At 54.7% G+C, this 17,791-nt stretch overlaps 7 protein-coding genes across 7 annotated transcripts; 4 read left to right on the forward strand and 3 right to left on the reverse strand.

Annotated features, from left to right (window-relative positions):
• Positions 1-358: 358 nt before the first annotated feature.
• BDY17DRAFT_141575 (ASST-domain-containing protein) lies at positions 359-2,565 on the forward strand. The gene is made up of 4 exons (XM_033729518.1): positions 359-784; positions 839-1,003; positions 1,060-1,481; positions 1,538-2,565. Exons 1-4 carry the CDS (start codon positions 644-646, stop codon positions 2,499-2,501), a joined length of 1,692 nt encoding a protein of 563 aa, XP_033589684.1. The 5' UTR covers positions 359-643; the 3' UTR covers positions 2,502-2,565.
• Positions 2,537-3,354, reverse strand: BDY17DRAFT_296797 (GrpB protein-domain-containing protein). The gene has a single exon (XM_033733502.1). It carries the CDS (start codon positions 3,235-3,237, stop codon positions 2,554-2,556), a length of 684 nt encoding a protein of 227 aa, XP_033589685.1. The 5' UTR covers positions 3,238-3,354; the 3' UTR covers positions 2,537-2,553.
• Positions 3,355-3,584: 230 nt separating this feature from the next.
• Positions 3,585-5,329, forward strand: BDY17DRAFT_296799 (uncharacterized protein). The gene is made up of 4 exons (XM_033733503.1): positions 3,585-4,094; positions 4,158-4,345; positions 4,406-4,586; positions 4,641-5,329. The coding sequence occupies exons 1-4, from the start codon at positions 4,014-4,016 to the stop codon at positions 5,046-5,048; spliced, it is 858 nt and encodes a 285-aa protein (XP_033589686.1). The 5' UTR covers positions 3,585-4,013; the 3' UTR covers positions 5,049-5,329.
• Positions 5,317-7,596, forward strand: BDY17DRAFT_296807 (major facilitator superfamily domain-containing protein). Its single transcript, XM_033733504.1, has 7 exons — positions 5,317-6,306; positions 6,355-6,603; positions 6,665-6,711; positions 6,767-6,790; positions 6,944-7,062; positions 7,119-7,134; positions 7,181-7,596. The coding sequence occupies exons 1-7, from the start codon at positions 5,504-5,506 to the stop codon at positions 7,450-7,452; spliced, it is 1,530 nt and encodes a 509-aa protein (XP_033589687.1). The 5' UTR covers positions 5,317-5,503; the 3' UTR covers positions 7,453-7,596.
• Positions 7,597-7,608: 12 nt separating this feature from the next.
• BDY17DRAFT_296811 (bifunctional carbamoylphosphate synthetase/aspartate transcarbamylase) lies at positions 7,609-13,663 on the forward strand. Its single transcript, XM_033733505.1, has 5 exons — positions 7,609-8,373; positions 8,432-10,899; positions 10,982-10,996; positions 11,054-13,417; positions 13,473-13,663. The coding sequence occupies exons 1-5, from the start codon at positions 7,671-7,673 to the stop codon at positions 13,527-13,529; spliced, it is 5,607 nt and encodes a 1,868-aa protein (XP_033589688.1). The 5' UTR covers positions 7,609-7,670; the 3' UTR covers positions 13,530-13,663.
• A 115-nt stretch (positions 13,664-13,778) lies between these two features.
• On the reverse strand, positions 13,779-15,113 carry BDY17DRAFT_323880 (uncharacterized protein; the record flags this gene model as incomplete). Its single annotated transcript, XM_033737097.1, has 1 exon — positions 13,779-15,113. The coding sequence occupies one exon, from the start codon at positions 15,111-15,113 to the stop codon at positions 13,779-13,781; it is 1,335 nt and encodes a 444-aa protein (XP_033589689.1).
• A 205-nt stretch (positions 15,114-15,318) lies between these two features.
• On the reverse strand, positions 15,319-17,517 carry BDY17DRAFT_316647 (radical SAM superfamily-domain-containing protein; the record flags this gene model as incomplete). Its single annotated transcript, XM_033736025.1, has 1 exon — positions 15,319-17,517. One exon carries the CDS (start codon positions 17,515-17,517, stop codon positions 15,319-15,321), a length of 2,199 nt encoding a protein of 732 aa, XP_033589690.1.
• Positions 17,518-17,791: the final 274 nt, after the last annotated feature.

The following is a 17,791-nucleotide window of genomic DNA, read 5'->3' on the forward strand; positions in this document are numbered from 1 at the left end:
GGCTTGAACAAGCGCGAGGCGGAGGAGAAGCGTGAGCCCGAGACAGCATACACGGTTCGCGGCCTGAACTAGTGCAAGGCGGAGGTGGAGACTCCGACTGTGATTCCTGGGAAGTGGACACGCCGATGGGGCGAGGGGTGATGAGAGGAAACGAGATGAAGTCGGATGTTGTCTGCCCTGCTGACTACAACTTCCTTTCTCGGCAATCGAATTTTCCGTTGATTACCTTAGGTTATGAAGCTTCGTACACAGATGTATCGCGTCCCCTTTATCCTGCCATCGCCGTGGTCGTTGCACATAGTACTGTCTTGTATATGCAAGCCGGCTCGTCGGAGATTTCGTTGCGAGACGTGTCGACATCACTATCGTATAGGGATGACGAGTGCTAACATCTACGAACTTGAAGCCAGTAACACGACGAGATTGGAATATAGACCTGCAATTCCAGCCAGTCTATACGCAGCTACGTACCAAGTTAAGAGTTCTTCAAGCTTTGCTAGCGCCCCATAAACTGCTGGATGAGCCCGATACTCCGCTCCACATTGAAGGCTAGGACGGCCCACATCGATACGATACTTCGCATTACATCTAAGCCGTGACCCCGCGGTGTTCCCTTCCATGATGTGCACAAGGATGGCCCAGGATGCAGTGGTGCTCATGCTTGCGTTGGCTGTTGAGCCTTGCGTTGCTTCTGGTTGCAGCATGTCGGGATGCTCACGCCGGCGCCACGCCTGCTAACAACGCAGGCCTGCGGAACGATGGTGATCTCCACACTTTTGTCACGGTAGGAACGATGCCTTCGCTCACAATGCAATGCCCTTGACTAAGTTTGCGCCAGAGGCCCGACATTCGATCGCCGAAATTCATCAACACCGTGAACAACGTGGACAAAGTGACGCCGGGATACCTGTTTCTCGCTCCGTACGACTGTCTGGAGTGCGAGTCTCCCTCGAGTCTCTACATCTCACAGCAGATTGGGCCTCATATTTACGACGGCCATGGCGTATGCATTGAATCATCGACCTCGAAAGCATCTTGCTGACGACTCGTATGTGTCAGGAGCTTGTTTGGAGTGGCGCCAGCGTGGCTCGCAATAGACGCGCTTTCGACTTCAAGGTCACGACTATCGGCGGCGTGGGTCATCTTACGTTCGTAGCGCCCAACTCGACCTCGCGCTCGGTGTTCGGACACAGCGTCGGGTATATAATCGACGCTACCCTCCAACTCAAGGCACAAGTGCATCACCCCGACGATAAGCAGGACTTCCATGAATTCACCACACTGCACGATGGTTACTCTGCCATCATTACGCTTCGACAAGAACGACAGTCCAGCAGTCCTCGCACCACGTTTCTCGACCGTGGATTCCAAGAGGTACGCATCCGCGACAACCACGTTCTGTTCGAATGGTGGGCCTCGGAGCATCTGTCTTTGGAAGAGAACATCTCGCCCAGCGTCGAACAGGGCATATGGGATCCGTTGTGAGCATGTTCCACTTCTGCTTGAAAACCTCGATGCTGACGTCAATCCGACATAGTCACGTGAATGCAATCGAAAAGACTGACAATGGCGAATACCTTGTCTCGGCCAGGGCAACAGATACAATTTACCTGTTGTCCGCAGAAGACGGCCGCGTGATCTGGCGGCTCGGCGGGACGAATTCCGATTTTCGACTCGACGGCTTCACCTTCAGCCGCCAGCACGATGCACGACTGCGCTCACGCAATGACACGACAATACAACTTTCCTTCCTTGACAACGCATACGATGGGATTGGATCAACGCCGACAGCCGAGCAGTCATCATTGCTCACCGTGGCGCTTCATCTCACCACCTCACCGATGACTGCGACGCTGGTCCGCCGTATTCCACGACCAGATGGACTATACACGTTTGCAAGAGGCAACATGCAAGTACTCGACAACGGCAACGTCTTGGCCAATTGGGGCGACAATGCATACATCACAGAGCACACCGCCGGCGGCGAACTGGTGTTTGAAGGATCATTCATCTCTAGTCGCCTGCTCAACTATCGTGCGTACAAATTCAATTTTACTTCCTACCCGACTGATTGGCCGGTGGCGAAAGCCATGGTGTCCATCAACGCTCAGCAAAAACCCATCACTATCATTTACGTGAGCTGGGACGGAGCCACGCAGGTGCATAGCTGGAAGGCATACGCGGTGAAGAGCGACAACGACCCCGGCATTGTCATTGGTGAGACGCGAAAGACGGGCTTCGAAACGTCGCTCGTCTGTCAAGGTTATCATTCGCGTATTTCCGTGGAGGCGCTCGACATGAACGGCGAAAGACTGTCGGAGTCTCCCATCATCATCACCGAGCTGCCACTCGGCTGGGATATCGGGTCTACCGACGGCATCTTTCCTCGACTGGGGATTGACCGACGTTTCATTTCGACCTTTCTTGCTGGCATGGTTGTCATGTTTCTCCTCCTACGAGTGCGCACGAAACGAAGTAGAAGAGTGTTGCCTCGTAGTTGAACGGGGTGTCAACCTCTGGCGATGACAAGTGGATATAGTTCTTCATACTTCATCAAGATATATACCCCAATTCAGTGAAAGCCTTTTTGTATATCCCCAGCAACACCCCCGATTTTCGAGCATTATACTCATCCATAAACTCCCCTTTGGCTATAGTCACAGCAGAGGCCTCCCGCTTCGTGCTCGCATAAAGCTCCCTATCATCAGCATGCTCCCTTAACCAGTCGCGGAAGATACGGTGCCGCTCCACCTCCGGACATAGCGGACCAAAGACGTGCAAATGGCAGTACATGGGCTGCTCGGAGCGGAAGAAGCGCTGCTCGTGCCACTGCGGGTTTCGAAACAGAAATTGGAAGCCGGCTGCCTCGAGGCGCGGCACGTAGAAGGCTTCGGCCGCGAGAGTGTTGTCGGAGAGGATGAGGTCGATGTCCAGGATGGCTTTGGCGGCGAGTCCGGGGACCGCGGTGGAGCCGACGTGGTTGACGGCCAGGACAGTGACTTGGGGCGCGTTGTCTTTGCGCGCCTCATCGGCGGGGCTTTGCTGCTCGAGTGCTGCGAGGATGCGGGATTTAAAGGTCTGGAAGTGGACGGGCCATTGCGGATCTGACTCGATCACGTCGAGTGCGAACTTTTTGTTGTCTTCGCGCCTGGTAATCCGTTGGACGAGTGCAGGGTCGAACGGGGACTTTTCGACAATGGATTTTATGGGAACTCCGTTGACCGTTTCGTTTGGCATGTTCAGAAAAGTGGAATGTCGACGTGCTGGTTGAATACCGGAAATGTGCGGCTGACGTCTAATGGGCTATACGGTTGCGATTCATCAATTGACTGGATTTCGGGGACTTGAGATTGAAGGTACCTAGCTAGCTATGTACAGTCTGTAACGACCAGAGAACAAATGAGGTCCGCGGCACACTAGCCATAACTTGAAGCTAGATCAGATGACTCACACCGTCCCTCGACTTTCCGTACTGTCGTTGGGGCTTTGCGGCAACGAATCCAGCACGCCATCGTTAGGATGTTTTGGCCGGCCATTGATATGTCCAGTTCCGCCGAGTGACCGGAGCTGCACAGTAACGATGGTAAGGTAGGTTGGCGTCCTCGAGATCATGCTTCCCCACCACGCGGGTGGCATGATCTTCAACTTCACTACATGCGGTGCACTTTCGGACCGATTTTCCTCGCTATCTTTGTATTGGAACGTTGAAAAGAGTCCAACACGGCTAGTGTCGACGCCACGGAGCATGCACGCCTCTCCATGCATCCAATAACGATGTACTCCTCACCACGCCGCCCATTTCCGCGCCGTTATTTACCTTGCAAGATGCCTCCGCGGACGCACTCTCACCCGTGCATGAGCAGCGCGTCGTTTCGGGCGTACGGAGACCATCATGTCCCCCATCATGTCCCCCTATATCTCATTGCTGTCCGCGATGCATCCTTCCCGCAGCTCGCGCCTGGTTATCCTGTACGCACACAGCTCGTGGACCTGCCATCCTGCAAGCGGCTGCAATGGCTCCAACAATCACATGGCTGTTGTTTGCTGTCGCTGCCCAACTCGTGCCTGCTAGCGCATCCGGCTGGCCTGGTCCTGTACGTGCAATTTCTCACCTGATGGAAATGGGACATTCGTTGATCAATCTCTCTTCAACCTAGGTCTGCCGGCAGCAACCCTACTCCTGCATGCAACCTTTCTACGGCTATCCTGCAGCAGAGTCTTACTGCTCCTCTGCCTGGCCTGTAAAACCAATTACACACACGGTGACAATCACGCCAACGAGGACCAAGGTGGTCAGAAAGACATCGGTATTGACAACCACCACGACCACCACGACAGAGACGACGTTCGTACTCTTCTAGTCTCGCAACTATTTGCACTCTGTTGCAAGCTAACATCCGGGCAGTACTGCGGGCTCTGCTACTTTATCTTCCGGCCCTACCATCACAAACACCGCCACCCTGAGAAGGCGAGACAATCCAGCCAAAGCTAGTCAATGGCATGACTGCTCTTCCCGATTATACCACGCCGGAGGGGATCATTTTAGCGCTGCCTGCTCCTGCATTCAGAGACCATCCACCACGACGGTAGGCAGCATGACTCCCGTCTCCCAGACAGCGATACTAATACCATGGGCGCAGGTGACGAAGACTGCACCAGCACGCATTTCAACAGTATTCTCCACTATCGACACAACCTCCATCAGCACGAGCACCACGGTGACATCATTTTGCACGCCGGGGATAAGTGCGATTTCCTATGGTTTCTCCTCTGCAACCGGTTGTGGATCGTCAGTGACCAAGACATCCTTTTTCGTCAGCGAGTCTGTTGCTACGGCTACGTCCTATCCAGATTGTTACAACGCCTGTAACAAAGAGTTCGAGTGCTGTGCATTCAACTTCGACGCCGCCTCTGAGAACTGCGAATTACTAAGTCCGATCGATTTATTTGGAACAGAGTGCCCTACCTCTTTCGATGACTATACGTTCACCCCGGACCCCGACTACGACTACTACCTCATCCTCAATCCTACGTCTTCTTCTTCTTGAAGGAACATCTGGCTTGATCCGTCCTGATGCACTGGCATGTCCTACTTCAACTGCTTTGAAAGACTATGCACTTTGCCAAGTCACTTGTTATTTCTGCAGAGCTAGCCTCGATGATTTTGAAGCCTATGTCATCCTCTTTCAAATATCACTAAGCTCAGTATCAGTCATTCATCGGCCAGATCCTCCCTCTGCAGGTCAGAGACCACTCTTGTCAGCGTGCGATCACAAGCCAGCTACCACAATTATTAATAAGGCTAGCATTCGGAGGCTTCCTCATTAGGAAAAGCGGCCACTTCCCGATGCGGTAGTTCCGCTCAACGCACGGCTGCAGTATTTGGCTGCGGCGGTCTCCTCCCGTCGAGATTTATTCTTGCTTCGCAAGATCACGATTCAGTAGTGCAAGACAGTCCACTGGACATCTATACTCGCCTCACCCGATACCCTACGTGCTAAGCATGTCAGCGTTTACTCTCGCTGGAGCAATTCACTTCTTGTCCGACGAGACGCAACGGCAGACACGAGTCGCCCACACACCCTCCAGATCCCCAACCAACGATGAGCTCGACGCCATCGAGCTGCCCGACTATGGCCTCGTCAAACCGCTTTCACGACCAGAGAAAACTGCGACAGCAACCGTGTCGAATTGGACGGAAAGTCAGAATGACGGAGCAGCCACGCCAAAACCTTTGAGCGACCTGGAACAGAGTCGACCGCCAACACCAACGCAGGAAGGTTGCACAGGCGTCGTTCCGAGTTGGTGGTACCCGAAAATGAACAAATGGAGACACCTATCCGCGTGCTTGCAGTACTTTGGCGACGGCCTGAACGATGCAGCCCCCGGAGCTCTCATTCCATACATCGAGTCCGACTATCACATCGGCTATGCGGTCGTGTCTCTGATCTGGATCTCGAACGCCGTGGGATTCGTGACGGCGGCCTTTTTCGCCGAATACCTCGATACCAAACTCAAGCGAGCCCGCTGTTTGATGCTGTCTGAAGTGTTCTTGATCGCAGCATATGTGGTCATTGCTTGTCCAGTACCATTTCCCGTTGTCGTCATCGCCTACGGCTTCCTTGGGTTTGGCGAAGCTCTGAATATAGCGTTGAACAATGTCTTTTGCGCCAACCTGGCCAACTCCACGGTAGTGCTCGGCGCTGCCCATGGATCATACGGCATCGGAGGAACGCTGGCGCCCATCATCGCCACTGCACTGGTGTCTCATGGAGTGAACTGGCATCTCTTTTACATAATCCCACTGTAAGGAAAGCTGCAAATGCATTCATTGGACCCGCTGACCAGGTGCAGAGCCGTCCGCATTTGCTGCTTGCTTGCGACGGGATGGGCCTTTTGGAATTACGAAAGTGAAGATGTGGATCATTTCGGCAACAGTCTTGTAGAGGTCGTCAGTCGACAGGGTGGCGATGGAGCTCGACGATCGAGCAAAGGCAGATCGGGGATCGCGCGAGCCCTCAAGAACCGGACAACATTGGTTGGAGCCTTGTTCGTTTTCGCCTACCAAGGGATCGAAGTTTCCGAATCAGGATGGTTCATCTCGTGCGTAGCCGGACACCTGCATACTGTGGAGGATGTGACCAGCGCTGACCACATCCATCAGATACCTGATTGCTTATCGCCACGGGAATCCGAAGAACGTCGGCTACGGTGGGTAATAACTCGGCTATACAATGCGATCGATAGACTGGCTGACATAAGGTAGTCACGAGTGGCTTCTGGGCGGGAAGTAAGCAAATCTTTGGAGGAACTTGTTCAGTTGCTTCGAGATCAATTGCAGCGATCGATACCTGGCAACCTCGCGCAACTGATCAGAGCACTGGACTTGTTTTATCCAGCACCTTCAAGTGAGACCAAGGCAGTGCTAACCTTGAGTTTCTAGTCACCGTGGGCCGCTTCGTCCTAACGCACGCAGCCAGATGGGTCGGAGAGAAGCGGTTTGTCTTTGGGCTCGGCGTCGGCGTGGTCGTCTTCCAGATCTTGGCTTGGCAGATCCCGAATGTGAGCAATACGCAGCATGACTCGCAAATAAACATGAAGGCTGACACCATCTCCAGGTCATCGGCGACTCCGGTCAGTTCTTCGTACAACATCGTTTGACATCGCTGACACGAGATAGTCGCCGTCTCCATCATCGGTCTGCTGCTGGGACCCGTCTACCCATGCGCTCAGACTATCTTCACACAACTTCTCCCCGGAAGCGTGCAGGTCTCCGCAATCGGATTTATCAGCAGCGCTGGATCCAGCGGAGGCGCCGTGGTGCCGTTTGTCACGGGTACACTGGCACAGGCGGTGGGGACCTTCGTTCTCCATCCCGTCTGTATTGCATTCTGCGTCGTCATGTTGGGCTGCTGGGTAGGCCTTCCGAGACAGATCAAAAGGACAGAGTAGCAAATATAGCCATCGCTGCGGTCAAACGAAAGGCGAGGTGAGATGACATTGTGCCGTCAATTTAAGTTTAAGCTTTTGCACTAGCGCGGTTAGCGCGTTTTGCGCGTTCTGGTCCATCCCCAAATTTTTCTGTCGACACTCAGAACTTTTGAATATCAAAATACTTTGATCTCTGCTCTTGCAACACTCCTCTGCGACCATCGCAGCCGCTCTTGGAGATGGCCAACCAAGAGATGGAGAGCATGATGGCTCTCGAAGTCAAGGATGGCGAGAACTCCATTCGTTTCTGCGAAGGGGAAAGCTTCGGTGCCCCTCGCAGCGTTGCCGGCGAACTGGTCTTTCAGACGGGCATGGTCGGCTATCCAGAGTCCATCACGGATCCCTCCTACCGCGGGCAAATCCTGGTCATCACCTTTCCCCTTGTGGGAAACTATGGCGTCGCAAGTAGAGACGAAATGGACGCCGTCCTCAAGGACATCCCGGCTCACTTCGAATCCTCCGAGATCCACATTGCCGGCCTTGTCATCGCATCATATTGCGGCGAGAACTTTTCCCATCACTTGGCCAAGTCGTCCCTCGGCGCTTGGTTGAAGGAACAGAATGTGCCGGCAGTATGCGGAGTCGACACCCGGGCCCTGACGAAACGGATTCGTGAGAACGGTAGCATGCTGGGGCGACTGCTCCTGCAATCTGGAACCCGTCGCGTTCCGGATCTCTCTTCCAATGGCGCCATGACTCCCAGTGGAGCGGCAACACCCAACGGGACGATGACTCCAGCAATGACGCCCAATGTGCCTGGCATGAACTCCGCCAACTTGAGCGTCAATGGCATCCACTCCTACTTCCACCGCTCCAAAGAGGTGCCGGTCTACGAGGAGGTGGATTGGTATGATCCGAACAAGCGGAACTTGGTTGCGGACGGTAAGCTCGCCTTGCCACAACGTAGACATCATCCATCAAATCTAATTCATTCGGATAGTCTCAATCAAAGAGCCCAAGATTTATTCCCCGAGCCCGTCAGTTGCGTTGTCTCATCCGTCCGGTAGACCTGTGCGTGTTCTGTGCGTCGATGTGGGCCTCAAATACAACCAGTTGCGCTGCCTCGTCAATCGCGGCGTCGAGGTTCAGGTTGTGCCCTGGGACTACGACTTTCCGCAGCTTGCTGGCAAGACCTATGACGGTCTTTTCATCTCCAACGGCCCTGGTGATCCATCCTTGATGGAAAAGACCGTCAAGCACATCGCAGCGGCGCTGGAGGAAGCCCGGACCCCCGTATTCGGCATCTGTCTTGGCCACCAACTGCTGGCCCGAGCTGCTGGCGCATCAACTCTCAAGATGAAGTTCGGAAACCGCGGCCACAACATTCCTTGCACCAATCTGCTCTCCGGCAAATGCTACATCACTTCACAGAACCATGGATTCGCCGTCAACGCCGAGACGCTGCCGTCGGAATGGTCGGAGCTCTTCATCAACGCCAACGACAACAGCAACGAGGGTATCCGACACACGACACGACCCTACTTCTCGGTGCAATTCCACCCTGAAAGCACTCCGGGCCCACGAGACACCGAATTCCTCTTCGATGTCTTCATCCAGACAATCTTGAACGTCATCCGCAACCCTTCAGAGATGGAGCAACCAGTCAGCTTCCCCGGCGGTGACATTGCCGAGAACCGAGCATTGAAGCCCAAGGTCAATGTCAAGAAGGTGCTTGTCCTCGGAAGTGGTGGGTTGAGCATCGGGCAAGCTGGTGAATTTGATTACTCCGGCAGCCAGGCGATCAAAGCATTGAAAGAAGAGGGCATCTACACCATCCTCATCAATCCGAACATCGCCACCATTCAGACGTCCAAAGGCCTGGCAGACAAAGTCTACTTCCTCCCCGTCAATGCCGACTTTGTGCGCAAAGTCATCAAAGCGGAACGTCCAGATGCAATTTACGTCACGTTTGGTGGTCAGACTGCCCTCCAAGTTGGTATCCAACTCAAAGACGAGTTCGAAGCGCTTGGGGTCAAGGTTCTGGGAACGCCAATCGACACAATCATTACCACCGAGGACCGCGAGCTCTTTGCACGAAGCATGGAATCGATCGGTGCGCCTTGTGCGAACTCGAAATCTGCCAGCAATGTCGAGGAAGCTCTGGTGGCAGTTGAGAGCATCGGGTATCCGGTCATCATCCGCGCAGCATACGCTCTTGGTGGGCTAGGAAGTGGATTCGCAGAGAACAAAGCGCAGCTTCTCGACCTCTGCAATAAGGCTTTCGCAGCGAGTCCTCAAGTTCTCATCGAACGAAGCATGAAGGGCTGGAAGGAGATTGAGTACGAAGTCGTTCGTGACGCGCAAGACAACTGCATTACTGTGTGCAACATGGAAAACTTCGATCCTCTCGGCATCCACACAGGAGATTCGATTGTGGTGGCACCGTCTCAGACGTTGTCTGACGAGGACTACAATATGCTCCGCACGACAGCTGTAAGGGTCATTCGACATCTCGGTGTGGTTGGCGAGTGCAACATTCAGTATGCTCTCAACCCGGATAGTCGGGAGTACTGCATCATCGAAGTCAACGCTCGTCTGTCGAGATCTTCGGCCCTGGCATCCAAAGCGACCGGATATCCCCTGGCGTTTATTGCCGCGAAGCTGGGCCTCAATATCCCTCTCAACGAGATCCGCAACACTGTCACCAAGGTCACCTGCGCTTGCTTCGAGCCTTCGTTGGATTATGTCGTCGTCAAGATCCCCAGATGGGATTTGAAGAAATTCACCAGAGTGTCCACTCTACTTGGCTCGTCGATGAAGAGTGTTGGCGAGGTCATGAGCATTGGGCGCACCTTTGAAGAGGCCATCCAGAAAGCCATCCGCGCAGTCGATCCCAGCAACTTGGGCTTCAACGAGACAACCGCATTGATGTCCATTGACATCGACACTGAACTCCAAACCCCCTCCGACCAACGCATGTTCGCCCTCGCCAATGCCATGCACAACGGCTACAGTGTCGAAAGCATCTGGAATCTGACCAAGATCGATCGCTGGTTCCTGCACAAGCTGAAGGGCCTCAGTGATTTCGGCAATCTCATGCGAACACACTCCACCGCCAGCATCTCGCCGGCGTTGTTCCGCCAAGCCAAGTCCTTGGGATTCTCTGATGCCCAGCTCGCGCTCTTCTGGGACAGCAACGAGCAAGCTGTGCGGCGTCTCCGTCTCGAATCTGGCATCATGCCTGTCGTCAAGCAGATTGACACTGTTGCGGCGGAGTTCCCGGCTTACACCAACTACCTGTACTTGACCTACAATGGAGCGGAGCATGATGTGACCTTTGATGACCGTGGAGTCATGGTCTTGGGCTCGGGTGTATATCGAATCGGCTCATCTGTGGAGTTCGATTGGTGCTCTGTTCGTGCCATTCGGACACTGCGGGAGAATGGATACAAGACCGTCATGGTCAACGTAAGTCATTCACATTCTGCCGTCAAGCTTCTGACGCAATTATCTTGCTCGTGGAATCATCTGCTGACAGAATAATGAACAGTACAATCCGGAGACCGTGAGCCACCTCTCCGTTCCACCCTTAACGATGAAGCAGGCACTGACTACCTCGCAGGTCTCCACCGACTACGACGAAGCCGACCGATTGTACTTCGAGAACATCACGCTCGAAACCATCCTCGACATCTACCAGATGGAGCAATCCAGCGGCGTCATCCTGTCCATGGGTGGTCAAACACCAAACAACATCTCCCTGCCGCTTTACCGCTCGAATGTCAAAGTACTCGGCACCTCCCCTGAGATGATTGACACTGCGGAGAACCGCTACAAGTTCTCCCGTATGCTCGATAGACTCGGTGTCGATCAGCCGCAGTGGAAGGAACTCACCAGCATCGATGAAGCGAGGGCCTTCTGCAACATGGTCAAGTATCCGGTGCTGGTGCGGCCATCGTACGTTTTGTCTGGAGCCGCCATGAACACTGTCTACTCCGAGCACGATCTGGCCCAGTACCTGAACCAGGCTGCGGAGGTCTCCAAGGAATTCCCAGTGGTCATTACGAAGTATATTGAGAACGCAAAAGAGATCGAAATGGACGCCGTGGCTCGCAATGGTACCATGATCGGACATTTCGTGTCCGAGCACGTCGAAAACGCCGGTGTCCACTCTGGAGATGCGACTCTCATCCTACCACCCCAAGATCTCGATCCCGAGACTGTGCGCAAGATTGAAGAAGCGACGGAGAAGATCGGAATCGCCCTGAATGTTACCGGACCATTCAACATCCAATTCATTGCAAAGGACAATGAGATCAAGGTGATTGAATGCAACGTCCGCGCATCTCGGTCTTTCCCATTCGTGTCGAAAGTCATGGGTCTTGATCTTATCGAGATGGCGACCAAGGCTATGACTGGCCTGCCTGTCCGCGAATACCCACCCCTAACAATTCAGCCGGATTATGTCGGCGTGAAGGTTCCACAATTCTCCTTCTCCCGACTGTCTGGTGCTGATCCTGTGATGGGCGTCGAAATGGCTTCTACTGGAGAAGTCGCATGTTTCGGCCGCACCAAGTACGAGGCCTACATCAAAGGGCTGATTGCTACCGGCTTCAAGCTTCCCAAGAAGAACATCCTGCTCTCCATTGGCTCGTTCAAGGAGAAGATGGAGCTTCTGCCATCGGTCGAGAAACTCCACAAGCTGGGGTATAAGCTCTACGCCACCGCTGGTACTGCAGACTTCTTGGAGGAGCATGGCATTCCCGCTCAGTTCCTCGAAGCTCTGCCAGAAGAGGACCAGCGCAAAGAGTACTCGCTCACGCACGCCCTCGCCAACAACTTGATTGATCTCTACATCAATCTGCCCTCCAGCAACAAGTTCCGACGTCCCGCAAACTACATGAGCAAGGGCTACAGGACACGTCGAATGGCCGTTGACTACCAGACGCCATTGGTGACCAACGTCAAAAACGCGAAGATCCTCATCGAAGCCATAGCACGCAACTACGACTTCAGCATTGGCAAGATCGATCTCCAAATGTTTGCGGATGTGCCCACGGCGCCTGCCATCCTGCCGCAGCCGCAATCCGCTGTCAGCCTGGCAAATCTCCTCAAGGGCTCGCCTTTCCAAGGTAAAGACATTCTATCCGTGAAGCAGTTCACGAGGGAGAACTTGCATCTGCTCTTCACCGTCGCCGCGGAAATGCGTCTGGGAGTGGAGCGCGGTGGAGCTCTCGATGTGCTCAAAGGCCGTGTTCTTTGCCTTCTGTTCTTCGAGCCCTCCACTCGCACTTCTTCCTCTTTTGATGCTGCTATGAAGCGCTTGGGTGGCTCGACAATTGTGACCAACGAAGCCCATTCCAGCACGCAGAAGGGCGAGACGCTCAGCGATACCATCCGCACCCTCGATCAGTACGCCGACGCAATCGTCCTCCGCCACCCGGAGCCTGAAAGCGTGGACGTTGCCGCCAAAGCAGCGGACCGCCCTATTCTCAACGCCGGCAACGGCTCTCGAGAGCATCCCACCCAAGCTCTGCTCGATCTGTTCACCATCCGTGAGGAGCTGGGTACGGTCAACGGCCTTACCATCACCTTCACCGGCGACCTCAAGTACGGCCGAACAGTGCACTCCCTCTGCGAGATCCTGCGCCACTACAACGTCACCATCCAACTCGCCGCACCCGACGCCCTCGCCCTGCCCAGCAAGCTGAAAGCAAGCATCAAAGCGCGCGGCCAACTGGGCGCCGAGTCGGAGCACTTGACACCCGAGATGATCGCCAACTCCGACGTGCTGTACTGCACGCGCGTGCAGAAGGAGCGCTTCAGCGACCTTGCCGTGTACGAGAAGGTGAAGGACAAGATGGTCGTCGACGCGCGGACGCTGCGAGACGCGAAGAAGAACATGATTGTCATGCATCCGCTGCCGCGCAATATGGAGTTGCATGAGGACGTCGATCATGACCCTCGCGCGGCGTATTTCAGACAGGTGAGTTGTTGATGCTTTCGCTCTACGGACCTTTACTGACTTTGTGATGCAATAGATGCGCTACGGCATGTTTGTCCGGATGGCACTGCTGGCACTCGTCATGGCGCCTTGAGCAGGAGCATGAGTAGAAGCTGGACTTTTGCAATCCCCAAGAATGTGAATGCACAGAATGGCAGTCGCATAGCGAAGGCGTTGAGGACTATTGACTGGGAAAAAACCGACATCGTAAACCCCCCCCCCCCCCCCAAAAAAAATTGAACAGTGGAATAAAAAGTATTGAGATGAACATTTGTAGCACTAGACAGACCATGACATTCGCCCCATTGTTGGCAAACAGCGTATGAATGCGATAGAAATAGCATCATTCCAACTTCTTACGCACATCCTCGCCAAAGGTCGCCATGAACGGACTTAGCCCTTCCTCCATCTGCTCTTCCTGCGAAGGCAATCTCTCCCTTCGCGTGATGAGCGCCGTTATCGACCGATTGCGGCGATGCGAAAGCGACGAGTCCTGCTGTTCGGGCGTAGACGAAGTGATTTCGGCTGTGCCGTCGACGAAACTGACGACTCGACAGCGGATAGTCCGGCCTGTGGGACTGGCGGGTGTAGAAGGCGGGGATTGAGTGGCGGTGGGACTGAAGACGGGGAGCAGAGGTTCTGCTGGGCTGGGCGAGCGAGGGCTCAGGGGCGACGGGGTGCAGTATCTCCCTGGCATGGCGGTTGATTCGTAATCGTCGATGTTTTCGATGCTGTGGAAGGCGGTGTTGGCTTCCTTTTCCTCGTCTGCATCGCTTTCAAACTCGGAATCGAGGTCGGGTAGGTCTTCGTCGGCCACTTTCCAATCATCGCCAGCATTGTTCGACTCCTCATCGGCATCAGAGGACTCCAGCGACTGCGTTCGCCTCCTGCGAATCGCGCCCCAGAGTTTGCCCACCCAGCTCGTTTGACTCTGCGGTGACATCTCTGAATCCGCAGGCGAGTCTGGCTGTCGCTCTTCCTTCTTCAAGTACGTCACGTACTCCTCCGCCCAGCGCCCTTCGGCATACACTCCTTTAGCAGCTGTGGCAGTCTGGAAGTGCTGCAGATAGCTCGGCGACTTCGCCCGCCAGTTATCAGCGGAGTTGAACGATTCCGGTCGGGATATGGCGCTTGCACTAATGCGCGACAGGAGCAGCTCGGCCAATCCAATGTAGAATGAGCAGCGGGCGTGGAGTGCTTTCGATGCGCCGAGTGTCTCTGCGAGTCTCTGCGCCGTCCGGGCATAGTCTGCTGCGTTTTCGAGTTCGGGCCGGCCGAGCAAACGGGCGTGGGCGAGTAGGATGAGGGCGGGGAGGAGTTGCTGCTTCACGTAGAGGTCTGCGATGGATGTTTTGATGCGACGGTGGAGGGAAGCGGACATGGGGATTCCGGCAAGGTGTTCCGGCTTGAGGAAAGCCGTGTCTTCTGCCTGAGCGCGAGCGGCTTCTTCTTCGTCCATTGTGGGATGCGTGGTGTCGTTCTCCCTTTCGGTCGATGACGCTCTGTCCTCGCTCTCCGTGCTTTCCTCGCGGCGTCTTTTGAAGGAATGCGGATCGCGAGGGTTCAACTTGTGCACATCCGTGCTGTGCAAGGCGAGGCCTTGGAAGGGACCGGCCAGGGAAGACTTTGAGTCTCCTTGCTCGTCTTTGTACAGTCGGACAGGCTCGAGGTCGATCATTGCGGGCGAGTAGGAGTGGTATGTCGAGTATAGGGGTTTGCGATGAGTTGCGCGCCATTTTCGAGGGAAGTGAATGCATGATTGCGCTCAGACTGTGACGGCTTTGTTCTTTGTGTTAGAAGTGTTCCGCGCCGGATTCGGAAACTCATGACAGAATATGAAAGAAGACTTTGAAAGGGAATGCTTGGCATTGGTCTGTCGAATCTCACTCCTTGCTCTCCTCGATCTTCCTCCCCTTGCGATCCACCCTCTCGTCTCTCGGGTCAAATCCACCGTTACCCCAAAGCGCCCACTCCGGCGTGGCAGCACCAACATAGTCCTCCGGTCTGAATTGCTCGCCACTTTCCAGACACTTGAAGAACTTTGGGTAATCGATGAGAGTATGCCATCGTTCTGTGGTGTCTGTTTCATCAGATCGGAAGAATCGCGTCTTGTCCGCGAGTAAGATGCAGCAACTGTGGGCGTGTTCGGCAGCAATGCCGTACTGGAGTCCTCGTTTGAGGAGGGCAGCTTCAAGAGCCAGCACAAAGGCGGAGACTTCTTCGTAGAATGGGACGTTGCGCATTGTAAGTCCAGCCCCTGCTGCAGTAGAGGTACCACAATAGGTGACGCCCTTGACTTCCACGAACGAGGGCAAAGCACGCTGCACGAGATCTGCGTAGCCCTCTGCTTCCTCCTCGATGTTGAACCCCTTGACCAGAGTAAGGCGGAAGACAGTGCGATGAGTGAAGCGCTTCTCGCGGAGAATGTCCATGCAGCGGAGGAAGCGCTCCCAGAAGTCGCGGTGAAGTGGACGGTCGATCTTCTTGAGACTCTCCTTGTTTGAAGCGTCGATGGAGACGTAGAGTTGAGTCACCGGTCCCAGGGCAGCTAGCTGATCGGGGTGTTGCGCATTGCAGACGAGGAAAGTGCTGACGTGCTCTTTGTGAAGCATTGCAAGTAATTCGTTGATGTGCGGGTAGAAGATGGGCTCTCCTACCAGAGACAGGGCGCAATGACGGATCGTCATCGCTTCCTGGAATCGTTCCGCACGCACGCCTGGAACGCCTTTCATCATCTTGATCTTTTTGTAATGGCCTTCTTTGAGGCCGACAAAGATTTCATCGGGCGGGTCCACGGTCCATTTCCATGTAGTCGAGACGGGGTTGGTGCCATGGCGCCAGCAGAAGACGCATTTGTTGCTGCAGGAGAGGGAAGGAGTGGCTTCCATACAAAGATGTGACTGGATGCCGTAGAAGCTATATTTGTAGCAGGAACCTCGACCTCTGAGGGCGCTCTTGGTCCACCGACAGATCTTGACACCTGAGTGGGTGCCCACGATGGTGTACCCTTGTTTCGTCAGCGCCGCATAAGTTGGTGAAGTAGTGGGGACCATTGGCTTCACAATGGCCTTTGCGGTGGTAAAGTCAATCGGGACGGGCGCCTTGAGGTCTTCGAGGTCGCCTGTCCGTGGAGGCTTGATGCCAGCATCGTCATCATCGTCTTCAGATCCGCTTTCGACAGCATCGCCACTCCCTTCCACGCCGAGTCCTAAGCCCTTAGCAGCGGCAACGTCGGTAAAAGCGGTATTCAATCCAACGCTCCACTCCTCAAAGCTTGTCTCCGCACCACTCTTGACGTCTGCGGTGCCGAGTGGAAAGGCTCGCTTTCCTCCTGTCAACCTCGCCATCCATTTGTCCACTTGCACCGCCTGCGTGCAGAAGCCTGCATCTTCCGATGGCCATTCATGTTTGTCGCCGAACCCAAACACTGAGTATCCGGCTAGACCAGAAAGTGGGTGCGTATCGATGCGAAAGTCATGATGAGTTTCCTGTAAGTTCGAGAGGAAATTGTCGAGCTCCGTGGAAATGTCGTAGGTCGGTAAGAGAAGGAGGTAGAAGGGCGCGGCTCGAGGGTGGGGTGTTTTGGGTGGGGCAATGAAGAAATCGTCGTAATCGATGTCGGTCAAGTCGTGCAGGACCGCGGGAAGGAGGAGATCATCAGATGATTGGAGAAGGGATTGGTGCAGATGTTGGGCGAAAGACTTGGTAGATCCGGAGAGGGAGAAGTAGAAGATGTGCGGTTCAATGGTGTCAAATGCAGCACTCTGCCTTCCCTCCGGACTCGAGGCCTTGGTCTTCCTCACGCCTTTGACTCGTCTCGGACCAGAACTTGGCTTGAGGGCTGCACTAGTCGTAGAGAGGCGCGGGGATGGTTCGACTGGCTTCTCCAGCACATCTTTGACGGTCTGAGGCGCCTTGATGTCAACGACGAGTGGAGAAGGGGATGAGAGTTCGGGTTTCGCTGGCCTTTGGCGCCGATGGATCGCGACTCGAACACACGCCAGGAAGAAACCGGCGGAGAGGAGCAGCTCGATGCGATGCTCATGCCAGAGCAGCAACAGCTCCGAGGGGAGGGCCAGCATGTTTTCAAGGCCCATTCTGCAGTCTGCGAGCATGCGGCGTGGGTTCGGGAGTGTGCAGAAGTTGAGGTACGGTGACTTGCGCGAAACCACCAAAATTTCCCACCCCATAGTGGGGCCAAAGCTTCGCTGCCGCTTCTGGAAGGTGTGGGGAAGGGAAGAGGAAGGTGCGGGCGGGCTTGTTGTGTTTCATCATCAACACTCCCTCTTCTTCTCCACGAACTATATTCTCGACAAGTCACCCTCTCGGACGACTCGCGCAGCATCATCGGTGTCC

Source organism: Neohortaea acidophila (genome assembly GCF_010093505.1).
Source record: "Neohortaea acidophila strain CBS 113389 unplaced genomic scaffold BDY17scaffold_5, whole genome shotgun sequence".
NCBI classification, from domain to species: Eukaryota; Fungi; Ascomycota; class Dothideomycetes; order Mycosphaerellales; family Teratosphaeriaceae; genus Neohortaea; species Neohortaea acidophila.

What these genes read in the sequence shown, in the direction of transcription:
- BDY17DRAFT_141575 (XM_033729518.1), top strand. Translation starts at nt 644, where the DNA reads ATGCAGTGGTGCTCATGCTTGCGTTGGCTGTTGAGCCTTGCGTTGCTT. An exon ending in ATCTCCACACTTTTGTCACG is followed by an intron (nt 785 to 838) that starts GTAGGAACGATG and finishes AGTTTGCGCCAG; the next exon opens with AGGCCCGACATTCGATCGCC. An exon ending in ATATTTACGACGGCCATGGC is followed by an intron (nt 1,004 to 1,059) that starts GTATGCATTGAA and finishes CGTATGTGTCAG; the next exon opens with GAGCTTGTTTGGAGTGGCGC.
- BDY17DRAFT_296797 (XM_033733502.1), bottom strand. Translation starts at nt 3,237, where the DNA reads ATGCCAAACGAAACGGTCAACGGAGTTCCCATAAAATCCATTGTCGAA.
- BDY17DRAFT_296799 (XM_033733503.1), top strand. Translation starts at nt 4,014, where the DNA reads ATGGCTCCAACAATCACATGGCTGTTGTTTGCTGTCGCTGCCCAACTC. An exon ending in CATCCGGCTGGCCTGGTCCT is followed by an intron (nt 4,095 to 4,157) that starts GTACGTGCAATT and finishes TCTTCAACCTAG; the next exon opens with GTCTGCCGGCAGCAACCCTA. An exon ending in ACCACCACGACAGAGACGAC is followed by an intron (nt 4,346 to 4,405) that starts GTTCGTACTCTT and finishes ACATCCGGGCAG; the next exon opens with TACTGCGGGCTCTGCTACTT.
- BDY17DRAFT_296807 (XM_033733504.1), top strand. Translation starts at nt 5,504, where the DNA reads ATGTCAGCGTTTACTCTCGCTGGAGCAATTCACTTCTTGTCCGACGAG. An exon ending in GAATCAGGATGGTTCATCTC is followed by an intron (nt 6,604 to 6,664) that starts GTGCGTAGCCGG and finishes CACATCCATCAG; the next exon opens with ATACCTGATTGCTTATCGCC. An exon ending in TCCGAAGAACGTCGGCTACG is followed by an intron (nt 6,712 to 6,766) that starts GTGGGTAATAAC and finishes GACATAAGGTAG; the next exon opens with TCACGAGTGGCTTCTGGGCG.
- BDY17DRAFT_296811 (XM_033733505.1), top strand. Translation starts at nt 7,671, where the DNA reads ATGGCCAACCAAGAGATGGAGAGCATGATGGCTCTCGAAGTCAAGGAT. An exon ending in GCGGAACTTGGTTGCGGACG is followed by an intron (nt 8,374 to 8,431) that starts GTAAGCTCGCCT and finishes TCATTCGGATAG; the next exon opens with TCTCAATCAAAGAGCCCAAG. An exon ending in GCGCGGCGTATTTCAGACAG is followed by an intron (nt 13,418 to 13,472) that starts GTGAGTTGTTGA and finishes GTGATGCAATAG; the next exon opens with ATGCGCTACGGCATGTTTGT.